The following is a 24,018-nucleotide window of genomic DNA, read 5'->3' as shown; positions in this document are numbered from 1 at the left end:
TTCTCTCTTTCTCTCTCTCCCCTGTGAAAAAGAAAGTCAAAAACCCCCCACCCACTTCTTCTTCTTCCCCAATCTAGATATGATGAACACACATACACACTTCCAAATCATATGAACATATGGAGTTTCAGATGCGACAAGATCCGTCTTCTCCTCACGCCTTATCTATAATCTGGAGGGTGTGGAAGATCTGTTCCATGTCATATTTGTAGGGAATCTTTACACTTAAACCCAAATTTATATGTTTTCTCTCACTATCGACGTTCCCCTTCTCCGACTAATCCATTATCGGTTTGTTCTTAAACATACACGCACACTAGGTTTTACATAAAAACACACGCTAGATGAATGCAAGAGATCAGAAAAACATGAAACCAAATGTTCAAGAACTCAAGAACTTGGATTCAAGATGTTTGTTCTTCAAGGATTTTGCAGATTTTGACTTTGATCATAAACACGAAACACATACACAAAACCCAGATCTTAGGTGGAACGCCACCTCTCACCATCTCTCTTACAGATAGGGTTTCAGATCTTGAATCCAAGACAAAAACCCAACATTCCGCGGCCATCGCCATTCCAACGAACGTTAGGGTTTCCGAAGACATTGACGTTCAAAAAAGAGGGCCTCCACCATTGCTATCGCAAGTTGTTTCCTTCGTGATCATCCTCTTGCCGCCGTCTCAATCTCATATCCATGCAAAAGCAAACCGGCGAAAAGGTTTTTTATCAGTGGGATCCAATAATCGGTTGGTCCCTTTACTTGAAAGTTATAAGTCCAATTCCACTTTGGGGAATTGGACATTTAGTGACATGAACAACAACTAATTCTTTTTTCATATGGGAGAGAGAGAGAGAGAGAGAGAGAGAGAGAGAGAGAGAGAGAGAGAGAGAGATGTATTTTTTAATTATAAAAGTATTTAAATAAATAAAAAAACTGAAAAAACAAAAGCCAATGGCGAAATCGTCATTACAAAAAAAAATTAAAACAAATTGGACCAAAGTGACAAGAAAATGAAAACATTTAAAACCATAAGTGCTAGTCCAAACCCTTCTGACCCAAAATGACAATTTTCATTTAACGATATAGACCATTCTTACAGTTTTGTCTATTTTAAGTAAACAAGCTCAAATACCCTTGAAAATAGTAATATGAAAAACAAGATCGACCTAAATCAAGTTGTGGCTTTATCATCACTAAAAGATAATTATCTACATCCCATGTCTCATTGATAAATCTATTTAAAAAAAATCAACAAAAATCAAGGTTTTCCATCAATAGCACAAATTTCACATGTTTGTCTATGAAATTATTGGTTTGCCTGTGAAAAATGCCTAATACAATGTTTCGGAAAAATTTAAAAACAAAATTTTATAGATTGGCCAACGAATTGGAAGGTTTGATCTACAAAAGTTACTCTTCGTTGAGAAACTATTTAAAAATTTTACGAAAAATGTGATTTTCATTGTAAAAAAAATATTTTTTGAAGTGTTTTTTAGTAGTAATTTTCAAATATTATTTTAACAACTTTATATTGTTATAACAAACTTTTGGTTGAGAGGGCTTTTAAAAAAAATATATAGAGTGTGTTTGGCAAAACAAACTTGTACGTGATAACTAGAAGCTCGAAGTTAATATTTAGTAGCTCGTAGTTAGAAACTTTAACTTTTATTTGTTATATAAATGTTTGGTAAAAATAGTTAAAAAAATTTAAAATATATAAAATTACATAAAATAACTATTGTTTAAAAAACATATGTATAAATATATTTTGAAGGGTAATTCTAGAAATTGATTAAAAATGTCCAATAACTTTTTCTTAAATATAATATGAAGTGACTTTTAGATTTGAAGTTTTTTTAAAACTAAAAACTAAACGCTTGTACTCACAAACAAAGTTTTTTTGTTTAAATCGACATTTTTGTTAAAAGCTAACAGCTAGAAGTTCACAAACGTCTACCGCCAAACACACCCTATAAGTAAAATTTTATTTTTGCCTAATTTTTCTTTTAAAAATAAAACCTCAATAATTTTGTCTAGATTTGTGTTTTTTATATTTTATTAAAGACTATATGTGAGACTTGTGTACTACATGAGTTTATTAAAAATAAAGTTCAATATAAATGTTTAAATATTAAATGTTTTTTGAAATAAAACTTTATATAAATACAAACAATATAATGAATAAGTAAGTAATTTAATTTATACTAATAAAAAACTATTAACATATTGTAAATAACGATGTTGAAAATTAATGAGTAAACATTAAACATTTTTTAAAGTAAACTTTCGAAATAAATACAAATGAAATAATGAATAAGTATATAATTTGAATGTATACTGATAAAAAAAACTATTGATATATTTTAAATAATTTTTATGAATCACAAATTTCTAAAGACTTTCTTTAAATACAACATTAGATATTTTGCTTACCATCTTTGTCTAAAATTAACATTTTTAAATTTTAATCCATTTTTGTTTTTAACTATCAACAATGCAATATACACAATTGTACGAGAAGATATCGAGTTGTCCTTCCGAGTACGGCATATCGAGTTAAGGGGCGGTGTTACCAGATTCCATGTCATGAGTACCACTTCCCGTAAGCCCTATTAGAATAGATTGTTGAAATGGAATCTCAAATAAGAGCAAAGGAATCTTAAAACAAAGATCCGTTTTTAATGATTATGTCATCATTTCATATGCTCCTACACCAACTACCACAGGTAATGCCAAAAAACATGTTACATCCCACATGCTATGCAATGTGCAAACGTTAACCCTTAAAATGATTGATCTATAGATGTGACAAGATTCATCGACATAAACTAGTGTGTTTTTCATGTTTTACAAAAACGAAACCATCTTTATAAATCCAAACACATTTTCAAAGTAATTACTATGCCATGTAATTGTTACATTTAAATAAATCGTTTAAAAAAGGTGCATGAATTTAATTGAGTTTATATTTCTTTCTTTAAAACGGCTTAACATATTCCATTATTTTATTCTAATATTTATACATTTTTGTCTCTCTAGTGAGTCTTGACCCTTCAAATTTAAGCTCAGAAATATTTCTGTCAACTCATACTAGACTATAACTCATTTGGTTACAAAAAGTAGTTTACTAAAATCAAATTTACCTTCAAAAGTTATTTTGTTATAACAAACACATAGTTGGTCTCTCAAAATCTATTAATTTAGTCCTATAAAACCATATAAAAAAAACATTATCTTGTTTGTCGCTACAAAATTAATAATTATGACTTTCAAAATCATAATATTAGGTTTGTAACCACCCAAAAACTGTCATTTAAGAAATTATTGCATACCATTATATAATATATTTGTCCATTACTATATAACATTGGCATAAATTTTGTGTATGAATGCATACATACCTTCTTATTTCACTTCCTCATTTCCACTCTCAAAGTCATTACCTTCTTCAAGTATACACATACATTACAAAACCATACTTCTCTTAAACTAAAAACAAGCCACAACTTTCATAACACAACCAAACCACAAGCCATTAATAAACTCTCAAAGCGACAAAGATTGTTGAACACCCATTCTTCTCTTTCTAAGTCGCTCAGCTATGATGAAAGCAAGCTCCAATGATTGAGACGCATTGAGCCGTGGGTCACAATGGGTGTGGTAACGTGAGCTGAGGTCATCAAATGTCACGGTTCTTGAACCACCAATGCATTCGGTCACATTTTGACCTGTCATTTCAAGATGAACACCTCCCGGATGGCTTCCTTCTTGCTCATGCACATCAAAGAATGCTCTTACTTCCGCCTATTACAACAACATATCATTAGACTTCAAACAAATGACACGTATAGTTTTAAGCTTTTTTCGTTTTTTATAAAGTTGATAATAAGGGCAAATGAGATAAGTAGCTTTACCCTAATAGCATCAAAAGGACGAGTTTTGAGTCCCGATGGAGCCTTAATGGTGTTGCCATGCATGGGATCACTAACCCATGTCACAATTTGACCGGCTCTTCTAACCGCCCTAATAAGATGCGGAAGTTTGACCCTCATATTCTCCGCCCCCATTCTTGTTATAATCGTAATCCTCCCGGGCTTGTTTTGAGGGTTCAAGATGTCAATAAGCTTCACCAACTCATTTGGATCCATCTTGTCACTCACCTACAAGGACAAAATCGTAATTTTAGCTCTTTTTCATCAAAAGGGTGTAAGAAAGATCATAAATACCTTAATTCCAAGTGGATTTGCGATTCCTCTTAGGAACTCAACGTGCGCACCATCGAGCTGACGTGTCCGCTCCCCGGCCCATAAGAAATGGGCCGAACAATCATAATACAAGCTTGAAGTTGAATCTAGTCTTGTGAGTGATTGTTCATAAGGCAAGTGTAAGCACTCGTGTGATGTCCAAAAATCGGTAGTTGTCATGATTGGGTGATCGGGTGTAAGCCCAACAGCTGACATGAACCCGAGTGCCTCATCAACTCGGCTAGCTAGCTCAAGGTACCTAATTAAAATCGTTACATAAAATTCTCATCACTAAATGTATCTAAATCATACAATAATTAGAGTTGACAAAAATCAACCCAACCCAGAGTTAGCAGGTTGTGTTGAGATTTTCAACCCGTTTAATTAAAATAGTTGGGTTGGGGTTGAAACTTATAACGTGATCCCAACCCTTTAAGATTTAATTTTTTTTTATTTAATCTTATAAATTAAAAAAGTACAAAAACAAAACCGTAAAGTTTTTAAGAATGTTATGTGGAGAAGTAATTTGTAGTTTTGTTTCTTTTTAACTTCGTACAATTTTTTGGGTTTGTTTTATAGCTAATCTAACTAAAGTCTAAGTTTTTTTATTTATTTAAACTTTGAAATTTAAATGGGTCAACCAGGGTGGGTTGGGTTGAAAATCTCCCGAACCCTGACCCATTGCCAGCTCTAACAAAAATCAAGAATCACGAAACATGACTCCAAGATTTTTATAAAAGATCTTAAAAGACTATTATACCCATCATAAATTTCAAAACTTGTGATGATTAAAGATCATGGATCACCAAAAAACGAACAACATACCTATCACCCTGTTCGCTTTGCTCTGTGAAATCAAGATTCCATTGAGTAACCCTTTGCATAGCAGCATACCCTCCGGTGGCAAAAGCCCTCAAAAGATTAAGAGTGGCTGCTGATTGACAATATGCTCTAATCAATCTTTGAGGGTCTGGTGTTCTTGACTTTAAGTCAAAGGCATCGCCATTTACATTATCCCCTCTATAACTTGGTAGCTTCACTCCATCTTTCTCCTCAAAATTATCTGATCTGGGTTTCGCAAATTGACCAGCCATTCTTCCTACCTGTTTTCATCAAATTTGACAAGAATCCAAATTTAATTCAAAATTTCAAACTCAAACACGAACAAGATCTTCAATCCTTTCATGTAATAATCTAATTTACCCTTCAATCTTTTAACCTAAATCAATAGCATCAACTTCTTAGCTGAATTTTTTACTAAATAATAGATTATGATCCACACCCGTTTTCAACTTTGTATTATTTAGAGAATTGAGATATTTTAGATGTTTGGTTGTTGGACAAAAAGTTATATTATATTATATTTGTTGGCTTTCAGAGATTCATATAATCATTTTGAAATTTAAGGAGAAAAATCATAATTTTAATAGCACAAGAAAGTGAGAAACATTTATTAGTATACATAAAGGTTTCAGCTTTATAATCTTTTTCTCAAATTTTAATTCAGATTGCTTACTTTATATAAAATTGGATTCAAATTGAGTCCAGATTGAATGAATTACCCAGAAAATTGAAAAGGGTTAACTTGAAATCATAAAAAAAACATGTGAGTAATGAATAAAGAATTGACCTTAATGACAGGCATTTGACCTCCGAACATCAACACAGCACCCATTTGAAGAATCACTCTGAAAGTATCACGAATATTGTTGGCATTAAACTCTTTGAAACTCTCAGCACAATCACCACCCTGGAGAAGAAACGCATTTCCCATGGCAGCCTCTCCGAGCCGTTCCTCCAGGTGGCGTGCTTCTCCGGCGAACACAATAGGTGGGAATGAATCGAGGGTTTGGAGCACCGAATCGAGCTCTGCTTGATCTGGGTATTCGGGAAGTTGAAGTGCCTTTTTGGTTCTCCAGCTGTCTATGCTCCATTTGTTAGGAACTGGGGTTTTTGTCGTGGAGGTGACTTTTGGAGTGGTGGTGGTGGAGGTGGCGGCGGTGGCAGGGGATGAAGGTTTTGATGACGACGACTTGTCAATTGGGGTTTTTGATGGGTCTGGCGAATGGACGGCAAAGATTGGCTGGATGACTCTGGTGGAGGAGGTGGCGGCGGTGGTGGTCGGAAGAGATTTTAGTGGTGGTGGGAGAGATTGAATTTGGAAGGATTTGGTGGGTAGGAGAGAATTGGTGCTTGAGAGTGCCATTTTCGTAAATAGCTTGTGATCCAAGGGTATCTTTAGGGGTTTGGTGCATCATGAAACGAGTGGTTATATAATAAGGGGGGTGGAGGTGGGTGGGAGGACTAGGAAGGGGGTTTGGTAGGAAAAGGAAAAATAATATTATCATATTAAATGTTTTATTTTAATTTTTTATATCAGAGAAAATGATCGTAATATTATTATTTTTAAATTTTTTTTATAAAATTGCAAGAAAATAAAAAATACTCAAAATAACTGCAAATGACTACCAGCTCAGCTGGTAAGATGCATTCAGGTTTTTCCTCTTAGGAATTTTCTCCTGTGAGGTGGTGGATTCGAGTCTTACTCGGATCAAAGTGGTGAAAAAAATAGGGAGGCGGAAAGGGAGGCGATTATGGGTTGCCCGTTTTGCGAACCCGAGTCTAACGTTCCCGTGTATGCCAACATATATTAACTCCATCATTTCCGAAAAAAACTCAAAATAATTATAATTTAGGTTAATGTCATTAGCCCTATAAACTTCCCAATAATCAAGCGCTAACTTATCCCACATCTACTTCTCTCTCCATATATATATATATATATATATATATATATATATATATATATATATATATATATATATATATATATATATATCTTATTACCTTAAAAAGCATTTAGCTATTTTAAGACAAGGAAGTCTTAATTTTAAGTAATACAAAATTTAAAGCCTAAAATACAAATATTTTATGCATGAATGTGATAAGCTTATCACTCCGAATGTTTGACCAAACCTATGACCGATTCATACCACAAATTAGAAGTTTTTGTTATATTCAACTTTGAATTCCAAATGTAGCTAATATCTTGGTCACCGATCTCCTTAAATGATTCTCACACACTCTCTCTCATATTTTGTTCTCTCGAAACACGAATGTTGTTCGCCCCTTCATCTCCATGATCAGTTAACACCACCACCTGTTTCTTACCTAACCGGTGACTTCCACAACCACACACCATCGTCTACACCACCATCATCGATGAAGTCAGAATCGCCATTACCCTACCACAATCTTTTTCGGTTTTTTCCCTCATGTAAGATTTCACATAATCTCTAGATCACCTTCTTTCTTTCCCTTATCTTCTTTTATTCCAGTCACCACCTCACACCACTCCGTTCTCTCTAAGAAACTGAAGACACCCCAAATCCAAACCCTAGAAACCATAGAATCTCGAACCATTTTCGTCGGGTAAAATATCATATCTGTTGTTTGATGATCTAAACGATGTGAAATTGAAAAACTTTTATGGGTTTTGATTTGCAAGTTGTTTTGGGTTTTCCCAGACGTTGCTGTCGTCACCACCATCCAAGAAGGTAATTTTCATACGAATCATCCATTCTTTTTAGGGGTTTTGATTTGCAGGTTGTTTTGTGGTGTGCTTCAAGTTTTTTTTGTTTTTTAAACTGTTTAATTGTTTGCGATTGTAATTTCAGCATCTTTTATGGGTTTCAATCAACATCTTTTCTTGCTGGGTTGAATTGCATATAATTGGAGGATTTTGTTTAATTTTGATTGTGAGCTATTGACCCCACTTGGGATAAGGCATAAAATTGATTTTGTTTTAGCAGGTTTATTCTATTTGCTTGATTGAGAATGGACATCATGGTGAATTGGATTTTATTCTGATCTTTTTTTTTGTTCCTGATGTTATCGATACTTATAACTTTTGACTTTCTGCAGTTAACAATGAGGATAGTCCATAAGAGTACTGCTCCAAGTATCAAACCAGATGAAACATACATAATTGGTAATTTTTTTTTACATATTATCAATATTTAATTAGTCTTTATCTTACTATTTTGGTTCTTGATGAAATTTCATTTTACATTACATAAACTCGATATTTATTTCTCTTGGCATGGTTATATTTAGAAATGAACCTTGAGAGGATGAAGGATGATTTTAGCTTCTTTGCTTCATGATTGGTAAGTTTTGACATTTTAGTCCCCATGACACCAAGAATTTTTTTAAAATTTCTGAAATTTTTATAGTTCCATGTATGTTATAGTTAATATTCCATATCCTTGAGTATATAACAATTCCCATTATATACTTAACCACCCTTTTCCTTCCATGTTACAGATTCTATCCACCATGTCTATCTTTGCTCTTCAGTTCTCATATCACCGCTTGCTCCTTTCATGTCCACAACTTAATCGGTATGTCAGCATATAAGCTCTATTTCATTTTCTCTTTAATGAAAAGAGTCTCTGAAGTGCTCCATGGAAGGATGTGCTGTCAAAAGTTCAATAAGGGGAAAGGGTATTTTCGTATTATTATTCTTAGGTACAATAACTAATGGTTTGACCAATTTGGTTTGTTGCTGGGGTTTTACCATTGAGTTGTAATATGTTAACAAGAGATGAAGTGTGGGGATAAGAAAAGGGCATTATGGTCTTTTTTGATAATATGTAAGAAAAAGGCATTATGCATTTTGGTTGTAACTAGAGTAGAGTCCATGAGAAAGAACAAAAAATCCCCAATTTCTGAAACGACCTTGCAACTGTAGACGAGGTTTTATATGGCCATTTTGTTAGGCGAGGCCTCTGTCACTCTATATTTTTTAGGTATTAAATAATATTTATTTGACCTGAATGCTTTTTTAATAGGTATATTTTGGTAACTAACATATTGGCATATGGTGACAGTATGATGGACAAGGATGAATTTTTGCAACATTTTTGTCCAGAAATCTTGATTGAGGATTCAAGTGTTGGGAATGATGTTTCTCCATTACCCCATGTTGCACTTTTCCATGGAAGTGCGGATTTTTCAATTTTCAGTACCACCAGAAACCTTGTTTGACTTCCATGTATTTACTACTTTGCTATACACGAATATCTTGAAATATATTTGATCTTTTGTAGTATAAGTTTTATGGATTGCAAATTCCACCATGAGTTCCAACTTCTATTTCTTCTACCTATCTTATTTGTTCATGTTTTCATTAATGGTCTTGGCATGTATTTCGAGGTTTGCATGGTAAATTTATGTTTTTGTTTCCTATTTAGGTTTGAACCTTTAATTTCAATAATGATGATCTTGATTTGATTGGGGAAGCTAATATGAGTTGCATAATTCTATGATGCTTACCCCCTAACAACATCAACATGGCATAATAGAGTTATCTAATATAATTATTCTCACCCATCGATTAGCGCGGGTAAACGGCTAGTATATATATATATATATATATATATATATATATATATATATATATATATACATATATATATATATATATATATATATATATAAGACTTATAGTCCATGCATTCAATTGTTCGCCAAATCCTTTTGATTTAAGTCTCTAATTTAACTCATTTCATTCACTTCCTCTCGAGAAGTTAATTTTGATATAATTTTTGCATCAGAAATGCTTGAGTTGTTTTATCATGTAAAAACAACATGAGAAATCTGAAATTGGGGTCGGACTAGATATGCATTATGTTAATTTTAAAATATCAAAGGGTTTATGTCAAGATTAACATTGTAAAAAATATTTATTATCAGGGTAATAAATGTAATTTATGAGGATTTGGTTTGTGAGTAATTTCTTGTGCAGGGTTTGTTTTGTTGTTTTGTGATTCTTCAAGACCGCGGTTGTGGAATATCATAATTTGTCTTACAACTTTGTATCGGTTTTACTTTGCTCGTGTTTCCTTCACTCATCTTCTTCATATAGATTAGGAATCTTCCATGTGTATTAATTTGATTCCGTAATCAGAGTCTTATATTCTTGTTTTCTGTTTGAGTGTGAGTGTTTATGTAGGTGAGGTTTCAGTTGTAAGTACCTGAAAACCAACTGGTCTTATTTTCCCTTAATGAAAAGATTTGTTGATGTTGTGATAATATGTTTTTTGTGTTAGTTTGAGTTTTTGAGCATGGTATCAGATCATGTTTAAGTTATGCGTTGTTTTTTTGGTCATCTGATTGTATCTGAGTTGAGTTAGGGTTTTCTTCTCTTCTTCAATTTAGGGTTTGTTTTCTCATCGAGTTAGGGTTTCATCTGTTCATCGAGTCTTCTTCTCGATCTGTTGTCTGGTTGCATCGGATTAAATTATGGTTATCTCTATTTGTCCCTCGTGCTGTATTGTGAACTTCATCTCGTACATCGTCGTTTCTTGAGAGTAAATGTTTAGCTTAAGAGTAAACATTAGGTCTAACATCTTGTTACCTCTAACGGCCAAAGTTAAGCCACGGTCAACCTCAAGGGCGCAAACGGTGCAATCTGAGTGGTTCTTGGTGGTAGTTGGCATTTGAATATCGTTTTTGTTCAGTTTTAAGTCTATCGGTCTTGATAGACCTAACGGTAAACTACTTTGCTACTTTACATAGCGTATTTGTGGAGCACTGTAAGTTTCGCACACTTTATCTCTTGTTTGTTCAAGTTTTGTCTTGGGAGTTTATCTGTTGTCTGTTTTTGTTGATCTAATTACTACAACCTGTTTGTCACATAAGTTATATTAGTCATGGTTGGAGAAAATTCATCTCTTGGATCTGGATCTGGAACAAAGAATCCAGATCATTATGATTTTGATGATCCTCTTTTCTTGCATCCTTCTGATAACGGTGTTGTTTCTATCATTTCTTTTAAACAGTCTGGTAATGAGAACTATAGAATATGGAAAAGCTCTATTACTAGGGCACTAATAGGTAGAAATAAGTTAGAATTTGTTGATAAAATTTTTCCTAAACCAATTACAGATGAAACTAAAATTCAGTGTGAATGTTGTTGTGTGTTCTTGGATTTTAGGTTCAATTTCTGAGTCTTTGTATGCAAATCATGCTTGTATTGAACTTGCTTATGATCTTTGGTCTGAATTGAATGAAACTTATCACAAGGCAGATGGTTCAGTTGTTTTTAATATTCAGCAAAAGATTAATTCTCTTACTCAAAGTGGTTCAAATGTATCTGAATATTATGGTAAACTTAATGCTTCGTGGAAAGAGTTTGATGGTCTGGTTAATATGGTTGAATGTACATGTGAAGCCTCTGCTCAATTTAATAATCATTCAAACTTAATGAAACTTATGCAATTCTTATCTGGCTTGGATGATACATTTAGTCAAGTTAAAATTCATATATTGCTTATTGAACCACTCCCTACTGTTAAAACTATTATTTCTATAGTCTCTCGTGAGGATTCTCGTCAAAAGAGTGGTTCTATAAGCCAAGGTTCCACAAAGCCTCGGGTTTCATCCTTTGCAGGAAAATTTAATGATAAGAAAAAAAAAACAAGTTTCGGGGTAATTCAAATTTATAATGTAAACATTGTGGTTAGAAGGGACATACCATTGACATATGTTTTAAGCTCATTAGGTATCCCAAGGATTTTAAGTTTAGAAATGAAAATCAAAGTGCTAATATGTCTTTTTCTGGTAATGTGTCTGTTACATCTGATTCTACTGAAACTTCTGTTTATGATGTGAAACCCAACCATTCTTTTGACAAGTTTTTCCTTACAAGTGAGCAATATTCAAAGTTTTTGACTCTAATTAATGAGAAGTAGGGTACAAATGAGGTTTCAACAAATATGGCAAGTATTTGTTGTAACTCATATGTATCTAGTAAAAAATAGGTTATTGATTCAGGGGAAAACCATCACATGACTAAAAATGAATCTCGTTTGGATAATGTAGTTGATGTTTCAAAACTAGATCTCAGAGTTGATCACCTAAATGGTTCTTCTGCAAAGATTAATAATATTGGTAATATGATTTTGTCTGAATCAATAAGCTTGTTTGATGTTTTTGTAATTCCTGACTTTAATGTGAATTTGCTTTCCGTCCATAAAACTGTGTAAGGATAATAAATGTCAAGTTGTATTTGATGAATTTAATTGTGTGGTTCAGGATTCACAGTCCAAGGTGATTGTGGGGACTGGTAATGAATCTGGAGGGTTGTACTATCTTGAAGGATCCCATACTTCAGGTAATACATCTTCTCTAAATAAAATATTTTTTGTGTCTTTAAGTTTACTTGGCATAATAGACTGGGACATCATGCGGTTCAGTCTTTGAATGTTCTTAAAGATGTACTTTCCTTTGGTTTTAAATCTCTTCCTCCTTGTGATGTGTGTCATAAGGCCAAGCAATCTATATATTCTTGTCATTCGAGTGAACATAAGAGTGTTTCTTTAGGAGACTTAGTTCACCTAGATGTGTAGGGCCCTTATAAAGTTGCTACTATGGATGGCTTTAGATAGTTTTTGACTATTGTGGATGACTTCACTAGGGATGTATGGGTATATTTGTTAAAGTCTAAAACTGAAGTTTTTTATTGGTTTAATGTGTTTTATAATTTTTTGACAAGAATATTAGGTCTGATAATGGTACAAAATTTGTTAATTTTCAGTTTAAAGAATTTTTTGATAAACATGGTGTTTATCACCAAACTGTCTGTACTTATACTCAACAACAAAATGGAGTTATGGAGAGAAAGCACAGACATTTAATAAATGTTGCTAAATCTCTTCTTTTTCAGTCTGTTTTGCCTTTAAAATTATGGGGTGAAGCTGTTCTAATAGATGTTTTTTTAATAAATAGACTCCATACTCGTGTTTTAAAAGGAAAATCTCCATTTGAAATGATTTATAACTGTTTACCTAAGTTTGCAAACTTAACGGTCTTTGGTTTCTTGTGCTTTGATGTAAAATTAAATCTCTCTAATAAGTTTGTTGAAAGGTCTGAGCAATGTGTTCTTATTGGGTATTTAAATGAGAAAAAAAAGGTTACAATTTATTCAGTCATGATAGTTCTTTTGTTTTCTTTTCCATGGATGTAAAGTTTTATGAAGATGTATTCCCTTTCAAAATGAATAATAATTTAAATGATAATGCTTTGTTGTCTTCATTTTTTGACGAGTCTATTAAAACTAGTCCCATAAACTCTAGTTCCTATGATGATATTCTGCATTCTTCCTTTATGGATGAAATTCCTGAATCCGGTTCACCTGTGATGAGCCACCAGACTGACAACACTAGTGCTACTTTTCCTTCTGATCCCGCTAGTGTTAGCAGCCATGGTGGCTTGGTGCAAGTGACTCGGTCTCAGGAGGTTGGTCCAGGTGTGTCCATTTCTTCTGAGGATAGTAGTCAAATAACTTATGAGTCATCTGGTAGTGAGTCTATTAGAAGGTATAGGAGAGAGTCCAAGATGCCTCTAAGATTTGATGAATTATATGATAGAAGGAAAGCATAAATATGGAATTAAAAGAACTTTTAATTATGCAAATTCAAATGCTGAAATTTTTTGTTTTGTGTCTAATATTAATAAAACAATTGAGCCTCGTAATTTTTGGAAGCTTCTTCTGACCAAAATTGGTTAGTTGCTATGAATGAGGAAATGGAAGCTTTACATCGAAATATAACATGAGAAATTACTAACTTATCTCCAAATAGAAAACCCATTGGTTGTAAATGGGTTTATAAAATTAAATATAAATCTAATGGTGAGGCTTAACAGTATAAGGCTAGATTTGTAGCAAAAGGCTACAATCAAAAAGAGGGTATAGATTAAGAGGAAACATTTTCCCCTGTTGCAAAAATGGTTACTGTAAGAGTTGTTATTTCTCTTGTTGTTAATAATTCTTGGAATTTATATCAACTTGATGTGAATAATGCTTTTCTTTATGGTAATCTTGATGAAGAGGTTTACATGACTATTCCTCAAGGATATCATACACCTGGTGATACTAGGGTTTGCAAGGTGTTAAAATCTTTATATGGTTTGAAACAGGCACCTAGAAAATTGAATGAAAAATTATGTTCATCTCTATTTGAGTTTGGTAGTATGAATGACTATTCTTTGTTTGTAAGGAATAGAAATAACATTGTTGTTGTTCTTCTTGTTTATGAAGATGATATAGTTCTTACTGGTAATTCTGCAATTGAGATAAATAAGGTAAATCGGTTGTTAAAATCTAATTATTTAATTAAGGATTTGGGAAAACTGAAGTTTTTCTTAGGAATTGAGGTTATTGATAAAGTTGATGGAGTTTGTTTAACTCAACAAAAATATTGTCTTGAGTTGCTTCATGAATTTGGAAAATTTGGTTGTAAACCAATTAATACACCTCTTGATTTGAATGTTGTTATTAGTGAGAAGGGTTTAGATGAAAAGTATTCTTTGTTGGATAATATTACTGAATATTAGAAGCTTATTGGGAAATTAATATATTTGACCATTACCAGGCCAGATATTTCTTTTACTGTTCAGAATCTTAGTTAGTTTATGCATTCTCCAGTAAAATCACATTTTAATGTTGTTTTTCGTGTGTTAAGGTATTTGAAACTGGTAAAGGAATTAATAATGTTAAAAGTGAGGATATAAGTTTGTTTGCTTATGTTGATGCAGATTGGGCCAAATGTGTCTCTTCCAGAAGGTCTATTACTGGTTTTTGTAGTTATTTTGGTGAGTCTATAGTGTCTTGGAAAAGTAAAAAACGAGATACTGTTTCAAGGTCTTCAACTGAATCAAATTATAGAGCCTTGGCATCTGTTACATGTGAGATAGTGTGGATTTTAAAATTATATTTTGATTTAGGAGTTAAGAATTTATTTACTGTAAAAGTGTTTTGTGATATTGATTCATCCATTAAATTGGCTACTAACCCTGTTTTTCATGAAAAGACAAAACGCTTCGAGGTTGATGTATATTTTGTTAGAGATAGAGTCTCAATAGGAGTTTTAAAAATTGTAAAGATTGCTTCTGAAAATCAGAGAGCTGATATTGTTACTAAATTTTTACCAGCTAAACAACATGATTTTTTGTGTTGTCAGTTGGGATTGTTTGATCCGTTTGAAGTGAATTGATTTTTTTTATCACCCCTCAATGTTTATCTTGAGGGGTGTGTTAAAATATCAAAAGGTTTGTGTCAAGATTAACATTGTAAGAAATATCTATTACCAGGATAAGAAATGTAAATTATGAGGATTTGGTTTGTGAGTAATTTCTTGTGCGGGGTTTGTTTTGTTGTTTTGCGATTCTTCGGGACTGCGGCTCACTATTTGGATTTCTGCATATACACAAGGATCTATTTTCGGGTATGGTTCATGGTTTGGATCCGGGTTAAACCAGACTTAAACCGGATGTTGTACCCAGAGTATATATTCTTGGCTTGCAGTTGTGGAAGATCATAATTCGTCTTATAACTTTGTATCAGTTTTACTTTTCTCTCGTTTCCTTCACTCATCTTCTTCATCTAGATTAGGGTTCTTCCCTGTGTATTAATTTGAGTATGTAATCAGAGTCTTATATTCTTCTTTTCTGTTTGAGTGTGAGAGTTTATGTAGGTAATGTTTTAGTTGTAAGTACCTGAAAACCAACTGTATCTTATTTTATATTAACGAAAGTATATGTTGATGTTGTGATAATATGTTCTTTATGTTAGTTTGAGTTTTTGAAAAGTTAAGTAATTAGTTCCTTTTGTGAGAACTCTAGTATAGTCATCGATGCTTATACATATTGTTATTCGTACCTATATTAGCTTTGGCAGTTGCCAACATATATTAAACATAAAGAACCATGCATCTCATCGGTTGTTCTAAATTTTTGACCTTGTCAAGATGTATATTGCTTCTGAAAGTTTGTTGCATTTGTTTTTGGAGGACTGACCAAAGAGGAGGAGGTTGGAAGAGGTGAGGTAGGGTCTTAAAACATGTTATAGCAGGTTAAGTGACCTTAGTAACATAACAAGTGAAAATGAACTTTAACCCCTGAAGTACAAAAAAAAACAAAAAAAATAAAAACATTAGGGACGTTTTAAAACAAAAACGAAAAGTTTGTAGGGTTAGAATGACATTTTCCCCCGTTATTTTTTTAAGTCGTATCTACGAAATTATAATGGCCAAGGTTTTTTTTTTTTTTTTTGAAATTCCACAGGTCATACCGGCAAAAATGTAGGTGGTATGCCAAAAAAAATGCGAATTTTTTTAATTTTTTATTTACTTGAGATTTTTGTAGGTCACCAGAGAGCCAAAATGATCTTATGATTGTTATGAAATTCGTATGTGAAAGTTATAAAGTTTTTTATCCATAATTTCATCAAATAGACTACTTTGAAATTAAAAAAAGTATGACTTTTCGACATTCAAATTAGAAGTGTAATATGTCCATGAATAACTCTTGTTGTAAAGAACACAATGAACAAAAACCAACTCAAAAGGACTTTCCATTGACATATTACAATCCAAATTTAAATGTCGAAATGTCATATTTTTTTAGTTCTAAAGTAAATTACTCGGTGAAAAAAACACTCAACTTTTGATCCTTCATAACTTTCGCATATGAATTATGTTTGAGCTTTTCTTTTCATTGTGCCCTTTGTAACAATGGTCAACCATGGACATATTGCAGTCCCAATTTGGAATTTACAATTTAGGGTCTCCGACTAGTCGTTGACTAATCCCCGACTAAGTGGACTAATCCCTAGTCGCTAGTTGACCGACTTAGTACTACCTAAAATATTTAACAACCTTGGTTAAAGAAGTGAAGTTGAACTTATGTCTTGACGGAATAAGTAATATAGACAAGTTATCCATGAAGTTTAACAAGTTATATCTAGTGAATAGATTTGTGGAACAGGATTAAGCTCTATGAATATGATGAAATTGTTGGATTACGTTTATGCAGAAAATTGATTGCACTTACGATATGATACTCAGGTTAGTGTATTATTTTGATAGTTTCTGAAATAATAGCAATTACGGGGCTTTAAGAGCTAGAATTCGATACACAAAACATATTAAGGTGGGTAACCATGCTTGCCCCTGGAAAATTGATATCTAAGTTTGTTGTTATTATTATGTGGGGTAAACGATATCATTATTGATAAACATACTCAATGATTCAGTATGCGAGTATAGTTGGTTATTGTAGATTAGTAGAGTAAATGTGTGTAGTTAAATATTATTAAACTATAACTGGTTATTGCATATTAACAGAGTAATTTGGTGTTTGTTTTTTGTCTGCAGATCTTAGCACCCTTTGTCTACGTCGCACAGACTGTTTGTTATTTAGAAGACCGCATACCAAAAAATATTTGTGTGTCCTCTTCTTGATGCATATGTGGATTAGAGTCTTATAACATCTTCATACATCTTCTAACTTAAAAAAACACCCTTCTCATTAATATTTTTTGTTCCAATGTTTTTTTGCTCCAATGCCTCTTTTATTTTTGTAAACTCTTCAAACATTAATTACTTTTGTTCGAATGTCTCTTTTTTTGTAACGTCTTCAAACATTAATATTTTTTGTTCGAATGTTTTTTTTTGCTCGAATGTCTCCTTTATTTTTGTAAACTCTTCAGATATTAGGATTTTTATTCCACATGCATATGTTTTTGTAACGTCTTCAGATATAAATATTTTTTGTTCGAATGTTTTTCTTTTTTTGCTCGAATGCCTCTTTTATTTTTATAAACTCTTCAAAAATTAATATATATTTTTTTCGAATGCCACTTTTTTTTGTAAATTCTTCAGATATAAATATTTTTTGTCCGAATGTTTTTTTTTCTCGAATGCCTCTTTTATTTTTGTAAACTCTTCGAATATTAATATTTTTTTAACCACTTCAGACATTAATATTTTTTGTTCGAATGCATTTTTCTTTTTGTAATATTTTCTAATTTTAACTACAACAAATACAATAAATATCAAATACATTCGTTAATTTATACCATTTTACTTTATTTTTTTATATTACAACACAATGTTTAAAATTTGATATAGTTATCGTATTGTTATTAAAATACAAAACAATTTAGATAGGCACATTAATCATATTATAATGTGACAATGATGAAAATAAAAAATTGGTTCTGAAAAATGAAAGTGTTATACAATAATACATAAAATTAGACATATATTTGTTAAGTGTCTATAATAAAGTTATAAAGGTACTAAGTTTAAAAGAGGATTTTAATATAGAAAATTTTGACCAAAGACAAATGGTCCATATAATTCCAATATGGAATCTCTTATATGAATTGAAATTGAAAGTGTTAGATTATTATTTATTGTTTATTTGTGTACATATTTATACTCTCATATAGTATAAGGGTCCTATATGTAAATGTATTACTAGTTGTACTATTTAAAGGAATGAAATACAATACAAACCCTAACGAGTTTTTTCACTAACAAACATGGTATCAATTCACATCCTTACTATCACATGATATGCTTTGTACCCTTCGACGCCAAGATTTTTTTCTTTCCTCCCTACCCTCGTCGATCTCACAGCAAGGTTTTCTTAGTATGTTTGCTTTGCCTCCAAGCTATTGTTGCTATTTGATTTGGTTGCATTAGCCTCTCATGCAAAGTCTACTTTGTTGCCATCAATCCACACACTTCGCTTCCTGCCTTCATTCTCGATATAAGGTGTAGTACGGTACGTATTGCTATAATCCTTCTACCTATGATAATTGATTTGATCGTTGTCTCATTTTTTTTATTTCATTTGTCTATTGATTTTTTTAGTATAATGTCCACCCTCCATGCATAACTCTACCACCACACCCACTGCCCAACAACTTGTTAATGCAATTATGAATGTCTAATCAATTCATATTCAAGTTAACAGTAGATAAATCCAAATATAAGTTATGGTACGGAATATTTCAAAATATTTGCAAGGGTGCTAAATTCATTGGTCACATCAATGGAAAATCAAAACCCGCTAGTGAAGAAGATGAAGATTGGGAGTCTATTGATTTATAGGTTAAATCTTGGTTCTACTCCACATGTTATCCGAATCTACTAAAAATTATCTCCAACGATAATTGCACCGCCAAGGACTTATGGGACAATGTACATGAATTTTTTTCAACAATAAAATGTCTAGAATGCTTCAACTCCAAGACCAGTTTCAAAGTACAAAGAAAGGTGTTTTATCCATTACCGAATATTGCCACAATCTCAAAAAATCTAGTCGATGCTCTCGCAGATGTTGACTCGAAAATCATTGAGGTGGAACTTGTAATGCAAATCCTCTGACAACTACCTCTTTCCTATCATAGCATAGTGGATGTTATGTAACAGCTCAAAAATCATGGATAAAATTTTCAAATTTAATCTAATAAAAAACCATCAAGTATTCAAAATAACCCCAAACAAAGTATGTCATTGTGTGAATAATCGTCAAATTATAAAATCCAAATCATGAGAAAATGCGGAACATGGGTGGATGCGATGCGATCATGTCGGGCCCTTCCCTTTTATACCGGAAGTACCTGAAACCATAACATAACTGTAAGCACAGAGCTTAGTGGGCTTCCCCAAATACTACATACAATAAACATATGCATATAACAGCACGTGGTTGTGTCATGTCCGTATAAACCCCATATGACAGCATGTAGCTTTGTCGGGTTCGTATCAACCTACGGGTCTGTATCAACCCATATGATAGCATGTAGCTGTGTCAGGTTCGTATCAACCCCCGAGTCCATAATGACTCCGAGTCCAGATTGCCTCTCTCTCTCTCTCTCTCTCTATATATATATATATATATATATATATATATATATATATATATATATATCATTAAATCATATCAAACATAGTCATATAATCACATACATTCAACACATATAAATCAGTGGGCCGGCATTGGTGCCTTCGACCCACTAGTGTGGTAAGAAGACTCACCTCCAAAAGAAGATAACTGAACCGCACACTCGAGCTGCTGCTAACACAGCTCCTCATGCTAATCATATTCCAAAAATAACCCTAATTAATAATCAGGGTTCTAACCCATAATAAACAAACCAAATATTCCAATGTCCTAAATAAGGGCAAAAAGGTCATTTTGCCCTTCCCATTCATCCCAACTTAAAAAGCCTAACTCCTAATGGTCCAAGGCCCAAAAGAACGGCCAAAATGTTGAATCTGAATAGTACGCCCCGCATACAACCTTGTATGCCCTACGTGATAGGTTTTAGGTAAAACAAATAAACCAGAAAACAATTCCTAAGTTCACATGCAACCTACTTTGGATCTATGTTTTAACTATTGAACATACAACTTTGAATTGCAAAAACAAGAACCCTAGAGGAGGAGGCTATTTTCGAAAATAGTAAACTAGGGTTTAGGAGTTACATACCTTTCAATTGTTATAGCAAACAATTGACAATTCCCTTGATCTTGATCTTGATCTTCTTGGAAGCTTAGCACCACAAGTGTAATGCCTCTAATGGAATCACACCCAAGAGCTAGCAAGAAAGAAACTAGAAGGAGAGAGGATGGAGAGAGTATGCAATTTCGGCCTAGATATCTTCCAAAGAATAGAGTGGCCTAAAATGTGAGCCAGGAGGCTCCTTAAATAGCTGAGGGATCTAGGGTTTAGGGAAAACCCTAATTATCCTTTGCTTAGGGCCTAAGCAAAACCCAAGGGCCTTATCTGGACCCCTTGGACGAAATCTCTAGGGTTTCCCCTATAGATTTCGTCCACCTCCTTCCAAGGGGGTTCTAGATCCTTCCACTCAACTATTAGTTAATTGCAAACTAGTCCCTGCACTTTATAATTAATTCTTTTAACCCCAAAATTAATTCTGATTAATTTCTGGCTAACTATTAATTAAACATAATGATTTCTAATTAATATATTAATCTTTTAACATATTAATAAAGCATTTATATATATTAATCTTATTAATCTTATAAATTAATATCTCTCCTTTCATAATTTCCTTGTCCAGTTGCTAGGTTGAGGGCAACCCAAAAGGACTGTGCTGCTATCAATTCAAGTACATACCAATTATAGTTATGGGCTTAGACACCTAATCCAACAGTCTCCCACTTGGATAAGTCTGTAACTATAATTGCCAGTATGCCTTCTAAATTTGACCAGCAAATTGTAGCTTCCAAAAGCTGCTGCCGAACTCGGACCCAGTCAGTTGCGTGTCCTAAGATAAGTGATCATATAATCCTTCGTTCTGCTAGATATCCCTAGACAAAAGACATGGAATGTAATCAATCTCTTTGTCCAGAAACTATGTTTCCCGATTCCTGATTTGTGATGATGTAGGACTTCTAATTGAACACATCAATTTAGTCCTGGCTGGGCCCAGCACATAAGTCAACACCAAATCATCGAGGGGCCCACAAATATCGCTTTTCCGGTTAGGGCAAAAGGAACGAATAAACGTTGACTCATATGCTTGTATCTTTTACTCATCAAATTATACATGACAATACGTTTTATAACACCAAGTTACTGATGCGTTTTCGTATCACCAATGCATGACCGACTTGTAAATTACAACTCATATATCTTCGTTTCAAGATTATAAGATATTATCGTCTCAGTATTACTCATGATGAATTCCATGAAGTGATACTCTGAGCGAGGGTTTATCCAATACTCAAATCTCAATTTCTGAGTACTCATGAATGTTGCAGCAATTCTATTGTCGTGTCTATCCTTTAGACAATCTACAATACAGTTCATGACAGTCTTGATTCACTACTTACTTCCAAAAGTACGAGCGACTGTGGAGTTTGAATAATCTTATTATTCGGGAAGTAAAACATGCAAAAATGAAACACAATAATAAACAATTGACAAAAGGCAGAAACCAAACTTATAAATAATACTTTATTATTTAATCACCAAAAGTCAATTACATTTACTTTGTTACAAGTTTCAGAACAAAACTAATCTAACTACTAAAACTAATATCATCTTTCAGTCCTATGCTCCGAGCATGCTGAATATGCTTAGCCATACTCAGACCCTTTGTGAGGGGATCTGCTGGGTTATCTTCAGATGACACCCTCTTTACTACAAGATGGCCTTCTTCTACTCTATGTCTGATGAAATGGTACTTTCTGTCGATATGTCTGGTTTTACCATGATCTCTCGGTTCCTTTGTCAAGGCAACCGCTCCTTCATTATCGCAGAACAGTTCCATAGGCTCCTGGATGGGTGGAACAACTCCGAGATCTCCGATGAAGTTCCTCAACCAAGCTGCTTCTTTCGACGCTTCACTCGCTGCTATGTACTCTGATTCACAAGTAGAATCAACCACTGTATCTTGCTTGGAACTCTTCCAAGTAACTGCTCCTCCATTCAGTAAAAATACCCAGCCTGACTGTGAACGGAAGTTATCTCTATCCGTCTGAAAGTTGGCATCACTGTAACATCTACTCTCAAAGTATCATTGCCACCAAGTACAAGGACCCAGTCCTTCGTCCTTCGCAAATACTTGAGTATGTTCTTTACTGCTATCCAATGAGCTCTACCCGGGTTTCCCTGATAGCGACTGACCATGCTCAAAGCAAATGCCACATCAGGGCAAGTACATGTCATAGCGTACATGATTGATCCGACAGCGGAAGCATAAGGTACACCACTCATGTCATCTATTTCAACATCTGTACTCGGGCATTGAGTCTTACTCAATTTGGTATTGCTCTGGATGGGTAGCTCTCCCTTCTTGGAATTTTCCATACTAAACCTCTTTAGTACCTTATCCAAGTATGTGCTCTGACTAAGTCCAATTAGTCTCTTCTTTCTATCTCTCAATATTCTAATCCCAAGAATATAGGCAGCTTCTCCAAGGTCTTTCATGGCAAAACACTTTCCAAGCCAAGACTTAACATCTCTCAAGGTTGGAACATCATTACCAATGAGTAATATGTCATCGACATATAACACCAGAAAAGTTACTATACTCCCACTAGCCTTGATATACACACAAAACTCATCTTCACTTCTAGAGAAGCCAAACTCTTTGACTTTCTCATGGAAGCAAAGATTCCAGCTGCGAGATGTCTGTTTCAATCCATAAATGGATTTCTCAAGCTTGCACACTCTATTGGGAAACTTTGCATCAACAAAACCCTCTGGCTGATTCATGTAAACATCCTCAGCCAACTTCCCATTAAGGAAAGCAATCTTGACATCCATCTGCCAGATTTCATAGTCATGAAAGGCAGCTATGGCGAGCAATATCCTAATAGATTTAATCTTAGCTACTGGCGAGAAGGTCTCATCATAGTCAACCCCTGGGATTTGAGTGAAACCTTTTGCAACCAGTCGAGCCTTGAATGTGTGCACATTTCCATCCATGCCTGTCTTCTTCTTGAAGATCCATTTGCACCCAACTGTCTTACGACCTGGTGCACTATCAACCAAATTCCAAACTTGGTTGTCATACATGGACTTAATCTCGCTGTTCATTGCCTCTTTCCACTTGGAAGCCTCTGGGCCTGCCATTGCTTCCTTATAAGTGACTGGTTCATCTGAATTTACCAGTGTCCTATCAATTATGAATGTGTCACCTTCTGAGGTAATATGAAAACCATATAACTCAGGTGGCACACTCACCCTAGTGGACCTTCGAAGAGGTAATGAGTTATCAACTGGTTCAACAGGAACTGTTTCCTCTGGTTGAGTGCTAGTGTCATCTAAGGTTCCTTCATTGGCTGACTCTCGAATTTCTTCAAGGTCAATGGTGCTCCCACTGTCCTCTTTGAATATGAGCTCTCTCTCCAGAAAGACTCTTCTTCGTGCTACAAA

The 24,018-nt window shown here is 33.7% G+C and overlaps 1 protein-coding gene across 1 annotated transcript; it reads right to left on the bottom strand.

Annotated features, from left to right (window-relative positions):
• Positions 1-3,338: 3,338 nt before the first annotated feature.
• On the bottom strand, positions 3,339-6,507 carry LOC145118512 (phospho-2-dehydro-3-deoxyheptonate aldolase 1, chloroplastic-like). Its single transcript, XM_079054212.1, has 5 exons — positions 5,879-6,507; positions 5,074-5,351; positions 4,231-4,507; positions 3,919-4,164; positions 3,339-3,808 (listed from the first exon to the last, which is right to left on the bottom strand). Exons 1-5 carry the CDS (start codon positions 6,452-6,454, stop codon positions 3,551-3,553), a joined length of 1,635 nt encoding a protein of 544 aa, XP_078910338.1. The 5' UTR covers positions 6,455-6,507; the 3' UTR covers positions 3,339-3,550.
• Positions 6,508-24,018: the final 17,511 nt, after the last annotated feature.

This window comes from Lactuca virosa, chromosome 6, assembly GCF_052849685.1.
Source record: "Lactuca virosa cultivar CGN04683 chromosome 6, Lactuca_virosa_CGN04683_v6, whole genome shotgun sequence".
In the NCBI taxonomy this organism is placed as follows: domain Eukaryota; kingdom Viridiplantae; phylum Streptophyta; class Magnoliopsida; order Asterales; family Asteraceae; genus Lactuca; species Lactuca virosa.
This window is presented reverse-complemented; position numbering and strand designations above follow the sequence as displayed.

What these genes read in the sequence shown, in the direction of transcription:
- LOC145118512 (XM_079054212.1), bottom strand. Translation starts at nt 6,454, where the DNA reads ATGGCACTCTCAAGCACCAATTCTCTCCTACCCACCAAATCCTTCCAA. An exon ending in GTCAAATGCCTGTCATTAAG is followed by an intron (nt 5,352 to 5,878) that starts GTCAATTCTTTA and finishes TGATGAAAACAG; the next exon opens with GTAGGAAGAATGGCTGGTCA. An exon ending in CAAAGCGAACAGGGTGATAG is followed by an intron (nt 4,508 to 5,073) that starts GTATGTTGTTCG and finishes GATTTTAATTAG; the next exon opens with GTACCTTGAGCTAGCTAGCC.